Genomic DNA, 12,141 nt, shown 5'->3' on the forward strand with positions numbered 1-12,141 from the left:
TATAGTAGAATTTAAAAGAACATAGATGAGATAAGATATGTGATATTAATTAGTTTAGATTGTGAATATATTCGAAATCAATTAGAGAATAAAGTTATTAAGTTACGATTAATGTGGCAATTAGTTTAGGTAATAATAACAAACTGAATTCTGCGAATGGTAAATGCTAAGTATCCGGAGATGATTAATATGGAAATAGTATAAGAATAAGTAGATGAATTAAAGACAACATGACTTCATTTATCAGTTTGAAATTAAGACAACATCTCTAAAATTGCTTATCCAAGATCCGAATAGACTAAAACCGGGTCAAACCCGGATCCAAAAGAATTAAAGCAAAAAAGTACTGTAAAAATGTGTATGTAGATACTGTTTTTTTTTTTATGACCAATTATTAGATTTATAAAATCGGTCAGTTCCAACAACCGGTATACGAGTAAACCGGGATTATAAGTGTTCTGAAGCTTCTACACCAATCACCAAACACCTCTCCTCACGAAGATCTTCAGCTTCAAGGACTTTGAATCGTCGAATCTCTCTATTAGTTATGATCTCCAACTGATTCTAACTGGGTAATTTTCAAAAACTTGAAAATTGAGTGTTTCCGACCGTCGAATCGGATTCGATGAACTGGGTTCAACGAAAAATCTATCTTTACAACGTCACCTTCGGGCTTTACATGCTTGATTGGTGGGAACGATACCTATTCAGTATCCTTTTCTCTATGATCTATCTGATCTATTTGAACTCTTGTTGCGAATCTTATCTTATTCGGTTAAAAGTTTGAATTTTTGGGCCTGATTGGAAGGAGCTTTAGATGCTGTAGAAAGCCAACTTTTCTTTCTAAAGCCAAATAGCAAACCAATCATTCTTTTACTTCAAAAAAAAAGCTACAGCACACAAAATAAAAAAAAGGAAATATATGGGCTTTGTAAATCAAATTTTCTACAGCACACAAAAATGAGCTTTGGGATATTTTCTCGTTCTTCTCTCTACGGTTCTTTCCTTCTTCTGCTTTCTCGCTTTTTTTTTGGTTATAATATATTTCTAATATTTATTTATTTCCAAAAATTTAAGTTTACATAATAAATACATAAAGCTACAACATACAACTAAAATTTACCAATCATACTTTTATTTTAAAACTCACAGCTACAATTCTACAGCTACAGCAAGAAAATCCACAGTCTAAAATCTACAGCAAAAAATCTAGAGCTACAGCCGTAACCAATCAGGCCCTTTATTTGTTCAGCTTCTTTAGCTACGTTATCTTTTGTTAGAAAATTTTCATTTTGAGATAGAATTGAGCTATTCTGGATTTGATAATGTTAATGAAGTTTCAAAATTTAGAAGTTTTGTCCAGCAAAAACAAAAACCAGAACTCTTGCCATTTTCCTTAACTCTATTTTTTTTCCCAGATTCTTTGGTGATAATCTTGATGTGGTTTATTCTGTACAATGGATCTCGCTATTTTTCAGAGCTCTGCAAGAGGTAAGTTTAATGATATTTATGTGTAGCTTTATTTTGATTTAGGCTTGGGATTTGTCACCATCTCAATTCCTAGATATACTTATATGTTATACTAGTTTCTATCTCTAGTTAGGTGTGTATATGTATCTATGTTCTATTGATTTAGATATCTATAGGGTTTTATTTGTTTGTGGATTTTACATCACATTTGATATTATATATCATCCGATTGTTGGGAACTACATTGAATATATATGATATATGATGCACTCTATGCTATCTCTTTGCTAAGTTAAATCCTTATAAAAAGATATTGTGATGTTCCTTTGATCTTTGTGCTTAAAACGGATTTAGAGGGTTGCGAGAGTTTGCTTACGTATTCGAATGTCTAAGGCAGAGCGATTTCAATCCATCTGCTTAATTCCTCATTAGGCTTCAATAAATGTATATGGCTATTGTTATTGAAGGTCAATTGAGTTTTCTAGTTCGAATTGCCAAATTAACATAAAGTGCGTCTATGACCATGACCGAGTTACAAGAAGATGATTCTTTGGGATTTTGATCTTAGGTTGTGTCAAGTATGCTCAGAAGAAGCATCTGAAATCACTTTCTTGATAACCCTCTTGCGTTGTTATTCACTGCTTAATTATGTTAAATCCTTCCATATTCCACAAGCATCTTTCATGAAACCAGGTCATAGTCATCACGCCATGGAAGCATGAAACCGACATGGTTATCTGAGACGTATGCCAACAAACTCCTTTGTTCTGCTTTGCACCTCCTTCTTTGGCATAATTTCTGATCATGTAACTGTTCATATATCATTTATTCCCATGTATTTTTTGGAATGAACTTCCTTTGTTCGATTCTACTTGCTTCTACTTCAAATTTTGAGACAGGGCCAAATCAACTACTTGCATCTTTTGATGTTTAGAGTCCATGAACTCAAAAATTTTAGGTGTTTTGTGGGCACTTAAAGCTTAACGAATATGATATAATCTCCATTTTGTTTTCATTGATCTCCTGATGTTGTAGTAGTTCAAGTTCCGAATTCTGGATTCGAAAGATTTTGTGTCCTCTGTAGTGACGGGTTTCTAAGAAAGGATACATGTCTATGTGCGAAGGAGAGTCCAAGATTTTTCATTCTAGTCCATAATTGTCCCAGGGTACAAACAAAAACAAATGCAAATCATCCCAAAATGTTTCAAAACTATACTTATATGCAAACCACAAGAAAGAAGCAAAAAGCTATAGAATTTTTTGCAAATATGTAGCAACTAGCAACGTATCGAGCAAGTTACTGTGTCTTGTCTTTTCACCAAACCTTTATAATTGTGGCATTGCTTATGGCAATAGCCGATTTTGTCGTTCGGTATTGTAAATATTTGATTTTCTTCGATTAGGAGTCCATTACATTTTAACCAAGATAAATCATATATTATATATATATATATATATATATAGAGAGAGAGAGAGAGAGGTGAATTAAGAAAGCTTACCTTCGTTTGGGATATAACGAAATGAAAATTACCTTAAACCGCAGTTGCTCGAGTTAAACCGGAAGAATAACCTTTAACCGGTGTTGCTCGAGTCATAGAAAATAAATGTTCTTTAAGGAAACGAAATTCAAAATAAAAACCGGACGAACCACCTTAAACCGGTGTCCCAGCTTCACAATCTAGAACTATGCCATGTGTGTACAACTGTACAAAACTGGGCATTTGAATTTTTATTTTCTGAAACGGATCTTCTTTTTCAAATTTTGAATTCTCTATTTAACGGAAGCAAGTGGTCGTTAGAAGAAGAAGATCGTAAACAAATCTCTCTCTCTCTCATTTTTGTGAAACCCTAAATTTTCTGTTTTTGCAAAATGTCTAAAGAAGTTGAGTACCGGTACTTTTTTTTTCTCTGGCGATCAAAAACTAGAAAGGGCGTGTTCTCTCAATTCGGCTATGGTTATCAATTCTAAGGTTAGTTGCACGAGAAATCAAACTCCCGGATTTTGGGTTCCGATAATTCTGATTCTAAAGATTGGTCTGTTTATGAATTGTGTTTCTCTATTCCTTGACTCGATTATTGTTACACGTGAGATCAAACTTCCCGAATTAGGGTTTCGTCGAGGCAATTCCGATAATCGTGAAATGTTTATGAATTGTGTTTATCTGTTACTTGATTCGATTATTGCTATTTTTACTTAATTTATCCCAATCGGTATGTTAATCTTCCTGTTTTTATGAGTGGAGAAGAAAATAATGAACTATTATAACTAAATTCTAATATTGTAAAAAAATCTGACTAAATGTCACAATTAAATTAGGAAGACAAATTATATAATATAATTTAAAATATAGGGAACTTATGGGTTGAGAAACTCAATTTCCGTTGTTAAGGATAGGATCCAATATAGGGAACTGAATCCTTTATATCAATTCTCTTCGGGTGAACGACATGTGTCCCCCCACGAAGTTTCATATAGTACCATAACAACATAGATTTCGGGTCTCATCTCCAGTCCACACAAAACGAAAGTTAAACTTCAGTTTCTCCCTAAATTGAAAGTTCGAGACCTCAGTCTCCATATATTCAAATTTCGTGGTTTATCATTGGTTTACTGTGCCGAACCCGATGCCAAACCAAAACCCAGAATAATAAACCGATTTAAAACCCAATTCGAGTTATCCCAACCCGAAATAAATACCGTTTGCAAGAATCCCCAAATTGAGAAATCTTAGAACCCTAATTTCGATTTTTTTCTTCTTCCTCTTCGATTTCAATTTTGGTCACAAATCTATGCTCGAATATGAGCAATTCATCTAGAGCTACGAGTGGAGCATCTAGAGCTACGAGTGGACAGAGAAGGAGAGTTGTGGGTGTGCCGAAGATGTGTTGGTGTCTACGAGTGGACAGAGAAGGAGAGCTATGAGCATCTTCTTTGCCATACCACTTCAAGAACCCATCCTTTTAATTGGTTTACATGGGGGAACCGTGATTCTCTTCTTGCTCGTGACCAGAATTCTCTCCTCTCAGATATCAAGAAACTCTTCAATAATTATTACTTAGGGGGTGTTATTGAATTGATGATTTCAGTGTATTTTAAAGTAACTGAATTTGAAAGTACTTTAATGAATTTTGACGAATTCATTGCAATACACGATGGATTTTGATGTACTTTTATGTAATGTGTTTAGATTAATTGGTATGGATTTTGCCCAGTTCTCTTTTGACTATAATCATCATCTTTGCATCAATATAATAAAAAAGAAGAAGAATAATAACTGCTCTGTAACATAAGGAATCAGATATGGTTCATGCTTGTTCAAGATGACGGCAACAACGGTTCATTGTGGACAAGGATCGAAATAGCAACATAATTAAGGAAGTTCTAGTGTTTAGAGGACATGATTTCGACGGAATAGAATTTCATCTTCCTCAGATCTGATTTTCTGTTTTTGAAGTTAGGAACCATGTTCTTCTTCTTCCTCCTTCCCAGCCAAAACCACATCTCTCACTTACTTAGTGCTTTGGATTCTCAGTTAAATGGAAGAGGAAGAAATAATTGTGTGAATATTTATTTTTTAATTTTTTTTCTGTGAAGTACATCAAAATCAGAGATAAAAGGCTCGTATTTGTAAACGGTATTTATCGAAGAGGAAGAAGAGAAAAATCGAAATTAGGGTTCTAAGATTTCTCAATTTGGGGATTCTTGCAAACGGTATTTATTTTGGGTTGGGATAACTCGAATTGAGTTTCAAATCGGTTTATTATTCTGGGTTTGGTTTGACATCGGGTTCGGCACAGTAAACCAGTGATAAACCATGAAATTTGAATATATGGAGACTGAGGTCTCGAACTTTCAATTTAGGGGGAAACTGAAGTTTAACTTTCGTTTTGTGTGGACTGGAGACGAGACCCGAAATCTGTGTTGTTATGGTACTATATGAAACTTCGTGGGGGGGACACAAGTCGTTCACCCATTCTCTTCTAACACAAATTTTAACTAGCCCATGATTTATTTCCTCCATTCCTTCATCAAGCATTATAGTTTCCTCAGTAAACCAAAATGTAAGAATATTTTTGTAAAAAAATCTCCATCTATTTAATGCATTTCTATTGATTGAAATAGGAAATTCAAAAAAAGTGTTTTGGAATTATTTTTGTAAATATCATAAAAGATCCCTCATTTTTGTTCGTTCAAAACTACCAAAATAATCAATTGAAGGTATTCATCAAGATTACGAAGAAGGAAGTGTAGTCTGTCGTGAATCTAGTTAGGGTCGGAAGGAATTGTCAGTTGTAGAATCGTCTATGTAACAGTTCTCATAATTTGCAATTAATAATAAATCTAGACGACAAAAAAAAAAAAAAAACTACCAAAATAAAATCATCACCTATACTAAGAAACTCTCCCAGGCACGGAACCCAAGGCGCCGCTTCAACAACAAAATGAGCTTCTCCTTCCGACTTCGCTCCTCCGGTCACCTCCTCTTCTGATTGGTGTTTGGTACTAAGGTGTGATCTCTCAGGCGAACCTCCGGTGACGTGGCTGTTTTTCCGGCGAGTTTCTCCTGAGATAATTCCCTTCCCTCTATCGGTTTCGAGCCACTCTCGTCGCTTTCCTTTGTCTTCGGTCGCCTTCCTCGATCTGAGGCCTCCTCCTGCACCAACACCTGAGCCACCGTCTCCGCCGGCTCCACCAAAACCACCGGACCCACCAGACCCTCAGATCTGCTTCTGTTTTGGTGAATCTCTTCCTCAGCTGCCATTTTCCACTTTCTTTAGGGCGTTTGACTCGCTCCTCCCACCCTCCTCTGCCAGATCTGGCTTTACTTCGCCGGCGAGTCTCCCTATCCTCCCTACAAAGGCACTCGTTTTCATGGGACTGTTACTTCCCGTCGAGTCTCCCTTTGCAATATGGTTTGGAAAGCTTGGTGCTCGTCTCTGTCCGGCCACAACCCTTTTCAGACAGGTGGGCTATGTCGCTGACGCCCCCACCTTCCCTCCTCAAACGCTTCCCCAGGTATGCTCTTACTCTTCGCCCTCTAATCCCTCTGAGATGGGAATATATTGGATGTTGATTGAGTTTGTAGCTCTGGTCTGGTGGCTTTCGGATCTAGTTCATCGGGTTTCAATGAGCTTGGATACTCTTGTGTATACCTTTGTGTTCTTTTGTAGCACCCATATCGCCTTGGTGCGATCAATTACTGCAGTATGCAGATTCTGTCTCAATGTGGTTCTGTTAGAAAGTTGTCTTTTGGCAGCTTGGACAGGGATCCCTGTTTCAGTACAACTGGCTAGTTAATCTGGCTCATTGGGATTTTACTGCCCTCATCTCTCCTTCATGGAGCTTTTTATCCTCCCATATGCTTCACTTGTGTTTAGTGATAGTGTTACAGGGAGCAATGTTCTCAAGACTGTTCTACTTGAAGTAGAAGCGAAGATTGTTGAAAAAGACTGTTTTCGTTCAGCATTTGCTGACTGTTTGGCGTTAACGACTTTGGAGGCTTTGGTTCCTCCTCCTTGGGGTTTCGACAAGGAATTTCAAGCGTTCGGATGCTCTTGTTTAGATGATATCTTGGTAGAACTTGTTAGTTCACCCTTATCCTTAAGTCTCAATTTGAGCTTTGTTCTTGTTCTTAGTTTCCGCTTTTACTCGATCACTATGTTGGTCGATGTTTTGGCTTTTTCGACTCTTTGTAGTCATGTTGTATCCTCTCTTAATGGAGGTTAAACTATTTCTTTAATTGATATTCTAAGTGCGGTCAAAAAAAAAAAAAATTGATATTCTAAGTTTGTCCAAAAAAAAAAAGAAAATCATCACCTATGTAATTTGCTAAAAAGCCCCTCCGTTAGTTGATTAAAGATGAAAACGCAGCGTTTCTATAAAAACGAGAAAAATCAAAAGCTCTTGAATCCTTTGCTCTTCTTCGCTGTGTAACTTGCCTTCTTCTTCATCGCGATAACTCCTGTTTCTTCTTCTTCTTCTTCTTCTTCTTCTTCTCCATCCGAAGCTTCTATCAATCCTAACCGAAAAGTATGAAATTTATCTGTATTTCTTCTCATTTTTATGGATTTATATATTTTAGGGTTTTGTCCGATTTTAAGAATTTGAGTTTTGAATTTAGGGTTGAGATTGATGGTGTTTGTAGAATCGAACGAACTTATGGTTTGATTTAGGGTTGGATTGAGATAATTCGTTTTCTTTGTTGTTCACAACTCCCATTAATTCAGTTAAATTTGTTTTGGTTATTGATGACTGGCCAGAGACGCAGGAGGGAGAGACCAATCGCCGTTTTTTTCTAAACACTATCCGAATCTTGAGAATTGAAGATTGGGAACACCGAGTGGACACGGTAGAGAGAGAAGGCTGTGAATTTTCAAAGCTCTCAGCTTGAAACTATTCTTCTCTGTTCCTGACTTGGGTTTAAGTCTTTGGGTTGTTCTTCTTCCCGACGACGGTGTGGAGATTATAAAGCGATGAATCTTTCCACGAGGCTCGCTGAGAAACTTCCTGGAATCTTACCGGCGCCGTCGTCTCCTATCCTGCGTAAAGGTTGGTTCTTTCAATCTGTTCTACGTTTGGTTCACGACTTTTTGGAAATTGCTTGTTTGGTTTGGATTTAATTCAAAGGAACAATCTTTCTGGGGTTCTCTTAGTCTCTTTGATTTGAAGGAAACTTCCGTGTTCAGTGTCTATCTACCTCTTATCTGTTATTATCTACCCTAATTAGGTCATAAGGTTCAATATCGAATTTATCAATTCTTTCTTCTCATGTGTGTATTAGGAGTCTCCGAGTTAAGATTCTTTTCAATTGCTAACCATAGTAGAAGATTGAGATGGGGACTACAGAAGAAGATGGTATGGAGTTTGGAGAGAGCTGAAACCTGTGTAGTTAGCAATTCATGTTTAGTTCATCCTGCAACTGAAGCCTATGCACAAGAAGCTATTGAAGCAATTAAATCCGATAAAGTTATCGCTGTCCCAACCGATACTCTTTATGGCTTCGCTTGTGATGCTTGGTAATTTTGAAAAGTCTTCACTTTATTAGCTGAGATTAGCTTTTACATTGCCTGGACTAAGTTGTGATTATGTAATGTGACAGTTCTTTAGAAGCGGTTAACCGAATATATGAGATCAAAGGGCGTAAACTTACAAGCCCTTTAGCCATATGCGTTGGTGATGTATTCGATATCAAGAGAGTTGCTACTACGAATCACTTACCTCACGGTTTACTTGATTCTCTCTTGCCCGGTCCAGTCACTCTCGTACTTCATCGAGGTTTGTATCATCTTCTTAATTTGGTTGCATTGATATGATCTCTTTATGTGAGAGTGTTCTTGTAGTGGTTTTATACAGGTGAATCAAGCATTCTTGAAAAGTCCTTGAACCCGGGGATTGGTACTATTGGAATACGGGTTCCTGATTGTGAATTCATTAGAGAAGTATTGAGAGGTTCGGGCAGTGTGTTAGCTCTTACAAGTGCTAATCTAAGTGGGGACAGAAGCAGCGTTTGTGTTAATGATTTTGAGAAACTTTGGCAGGATCTACAATTGTCGATCTGACTAAAGTCGGAAAGTATAAGATAATTAGACCCGGAAGGTATACAAAGTGTTGATCATTAATGCAGATTAATGGATTTAAAGTTTGAATCTTTGTGGGGTTCTTGAGCTAATTACTTAATAAGATGTTGTTTTTGTTGTTAATTCAGTGCTAAGCAAGCAACAGTGGCAATCCTTGAGAAGTATCTGCTGGAAGAAGAAGACTCTTAAGAGAAGATATGTGTAGTGTAATACGAGAAGACTGTTGTGTTTGAGCGCATGCTAACTCCAATTTTTGGTGGTACGCTTGTGTAATATAGAGGGACTTGGGGGACCGTTTCATAATAATTTACTTGAAGGTTCTTATTATTGGTCCATTTGGAAAATGAAATTGTGGAAAATCTAGTAGTCAGTCTTGTTGTTCTTTTATCTTTATCCTCTTCATTCTTTCTCTAATTCGACTTTTCAATTTCAGTATGAGCTTCTTCTATCTAGAAGAAACAAGTTATTTTGAAGATTTTACTAAAGATTAAGAACTATTTATGGATCTCTTTTCTCTATTACTTATTGGAAAAAGAATGAAATATATTTATTTTCTCCATATCGTTTTGTAAAAACATGTCATTATCAGAGAACGTGCAATTGTTTTTAAAAAAGAGTTAATTCGGGGTTTAAAAAAAAAAAGAATTAACAGAGGAAGTTTTGGTCAATGTTTAAAGTTACAGGGTGAAAGTGTAAAGAGAAGATAAATAGAGGATCTCAGTTATTCAAATTTGACGTGTCCAATGGTGCTCTACTTTATTTCCTCTTGTGCTGAAAATTAATGGTGTGTAAAATGTCAATTCAGACTTGGTCTTTGTCTGTTTGTAACACTAAAAACGTTTTATCCAGAGTTTCTTAAACCAACCAGCTTCGTTTGCCTTATATGTGAAAAACATCAATCCCTCTCAAACTCTTCCTCTCGAACATTCTCTTGTCTATTCTTTTTTATTCCTTGGCTTCAACTGTGGTTTCTCAATTGCTTGATCTTGGCTCGCCTTCAGGTACTGCTTTCATGCCTTTAAGAAATCTCTAAGGGGTTCTCTCAAATTTCTAGATTTAGTTCTTGGATCAGGTTTAATAAAACAAACAAAGATTATCCCTTTTCTGCTATTAGTTTCATCGGGAACGAAGATAATTTAGTTGGGCAATTCTCGGTTTTGGGTAAGATTCTTGTTGTCCTTTTGTTGATTTTGGTTCAGAATCATAATTTAGCTTAAAAGAGCTCTGCTTTATTTGTTAGTATCCATGATCTTCTTTAGTAACCAATACTCAGCTAATTTTGTTTTGACTATGCAGTTACTTTGTTTCACTGAGAAAAATGGCGACTGGAGTATTGCCAGCTCCTGTTTCCGGGGTTCGAAACTCGGGTTCGGTAAAAGTATGAATCTTGTGAGAATTTGTGATTTGACGAGTCTAAGATCTGCTAGAAGAAGAGTTTCCGTTATCCGGAATTCAAACCAAGGCTCCGATTTAGCCGAGCTTCAACCTGCATCAGAAGGAAGCCCTCTCTTATGCATAAGAGATTCATTCAAAAAATTCATCTTTTAAGAGTTTTTCTCGAGTATCATCATATAAAGTTTTAATAATGTAAAGGTGGATCCGCGGATGCATCAAATCTAGTAATATAGAAATGTAAGAAATTTTTATAAATTCTTAACATAAAAAATAGCTTAAGCCTAAAAAATGATATTCCAATAAAAATGTAAAAGTTTAGAAGAAAGTAAATGTAATAATACTAGGATCGGACCCGCGGTCCACCGCGGGAGAATATTGGTTTACATACGTTGCGTTTAATATTGTGTGTGTTTTTTAGTAGAACGAATCGTGTAGTATACTTATAAGTATTCATAATAACGAATTGTAGAAAAAATGTAAAATTGTTTATAAATATACCCATCGTATTAATTATGATTTACAAAATAGAATTTTGTGTTTTAAAATTCTAAAATTAGACGATTCATGGGAATTAGAGCAGTCAAAATAGGTCAAAAACCGCTGGTCGAGCCTACATCATCTCACTATGGGGCAGATTTGGGAAAATATATTAAACCCGCAAATAAGCGGGCCACATGGATTAATTCGCAGTGGGTCATAGGTTTAATCGGTTTTCATCTGCGGGTTGGCGGATCAGCCCGCATATTTGTATTTATCGATAAAATTATAATTTATTCAACATATGGTAATTTAAACAAACTTTTAATAGTATTTTTATTTATTTTTATTTTAGTAGTATTTTAAATTTTGGTTACTTTAAAATTATTTAAACAAAATCCATGGACAATCCCGCAAATCCGTATACATTCGCGGGACGGGTTTGTATTTCATATATGCTACCCGCGGGTCGTGCGGACCGACTAACACAAGTCAAAATATTTTTTGTCTATCGTAAAACGGACTTAACGGGACGAATCAACTCGCTTTGACAGTTCTAATGGGAATATTATTTAGTCATACAACAAAATGAAGTTTGGACGTAGTAATAATAGAATATGTAACTTATTTGTTAGATGAGAGATTGAAAGATGAAGTATAATGATTAAAAATTAATTATTATTTTTCATGATTCACAAAATTTAATAAATACTTATCATCTTGTTGCATAATTATAAAATCATATTCAAAAAATCTTTATAAATTGAAAATTAAACTTCTTTGGTAAGCTATAGGTATGAAAATATCATAATTTCGATTTAATCTAATTAAATTAAAATTAGTTACATGGATTTCATATATATTTAATTTACACGACCAAAATAAAAATATATATTTAATTTATACGACCAAAATAAAAATATCAATTTAATTTATAAAAGAGATGGGTTATTTGTGATAAATTTTCTAGAAATCTGTAGAAGCAAATAAAATATCTTTCAATTAATGATAATTGGCTAAAATGAACGAAATTAATGACAAAAACGTTGATTGTTATGAAATTAGTCCCAAAAATATATGAACAAATTTATTATTCGTAATTAATGTATAATATTGTTCGGAATATGCTTTTATTATTAGTTACCATAAGTACAATAAGATTTTATTTGATTTCCATAAATATTTGATTTTATTTCGATTTTTCATTTTTAATTCGAATTT

At 35.2% G+C, this 12,141-nt stretch overlaps 3 protein-coding genes and 1 long non-coding RNA gene across 5 annotated transcripts; all 4 read left to right on the plus strand.

The window, feature by feature from the left end:
- Positions 1-555: 555 nt before the first annotated feature.
- LOC9317208 lies at positions 556-1,495 on the plus strand. The gene is made up of 2 exons (XM_002879243.2): positions 556-710; positions 1,419-1,495. The coding sequence occupies exons 1-2, from the start codon at positions 626-628 to the stop codon at positions 1,493-1,495; spliced, it is 162 nt and encodes a 53-aa protein (XP_002879289.1). The 5' UTR covers positions 556-625.
- A 2,775-nt stretch (positions 1,496-4,270) lies between these two features.
- Positions 4,271-7,211, plus strand: LOC9317209. The gene is made up of 2 exons (XM_021029054.1): positions 4,271-4,355; positions 5,919-7,211. Exons 1-2 carry the CDS (start codon positions 4,271-4,273, stop codon positions 6,767-6,769), a joined length of 936 nt encoding a protein of 311 aa, XP_020884713.1. The 3' UTR covers positions 6,770-7,211.
- A 133-nt stretch (positions 7,212-7,344) lies between these two features.
- LOC9315358 (yrdC domain-containing protein, mitochondrial) lies at positions 7,345-9,553 on the plus strand. Of its 2 annotated transcripts, XM_021029960.1 has the most exons (7): positions 7,345-7,501; positions 7,732-8,020; positions 8,253-8,487; positions 8,571-8,746; positions 8,825-8,920; positions 9,010-9,067; positions 9,177-9,553. In XM_021029960.1, the coding sequence occupies exons 2-7, from the start codon at positions 7,945-7,947 to the stop codon at positions 9,235-9,237; spliced, it is 702 nt and encodes a 233-aa protein (XP_020885619.1). In that variant the 5' UTR covers positions 7,345-7,501; positions 7,732-7,944; the 3' UTR covers positions 9,238-9,553. The 2 variants fall into 2 exon arrangements, with proteins under 2 accessions (XP_020885619.1, XP_020885620.1); XM_021029961.1 differs by lacking the exons at positions 9,010-9,067; positions 9,177-9,553 and having other exon boundaries at positions 7,352-7,501; positions 8,812-8,914.
- Positions 9,554-9,846: 293 nt separating this feature from the next.
- LOC9315359 lies at positions 9,847-10,830 on the plus strand. Its single transcript, XR_002332815.1, has 2 exons — positions 9,847-10,209; positions 10,345-10,830. It is a non-coding gene; the product is annotated as an uncharacterized LOC9315359 (long non-coding RNA).
- The last annotated feature ends 1,311 nt before the right edge of the window (positions 10,831-12,141 follow it).

The sequence above is a fragment of the Arabidopsis lyrata genome (assembly GCF_000004255.2).
Source record: "Arabidopsis lyrata subsp. lyrata unplaced genomic scaffold ARALYscaffold_4, whole genome shotgun sequence".
Lineage (NCBI taxonomy): Eukaryota > Viridiplantae > Streptophyta > Magnoliopsida > Brassicales > Brassicaceae > Arabidopsis > Arabidopsis lyrata.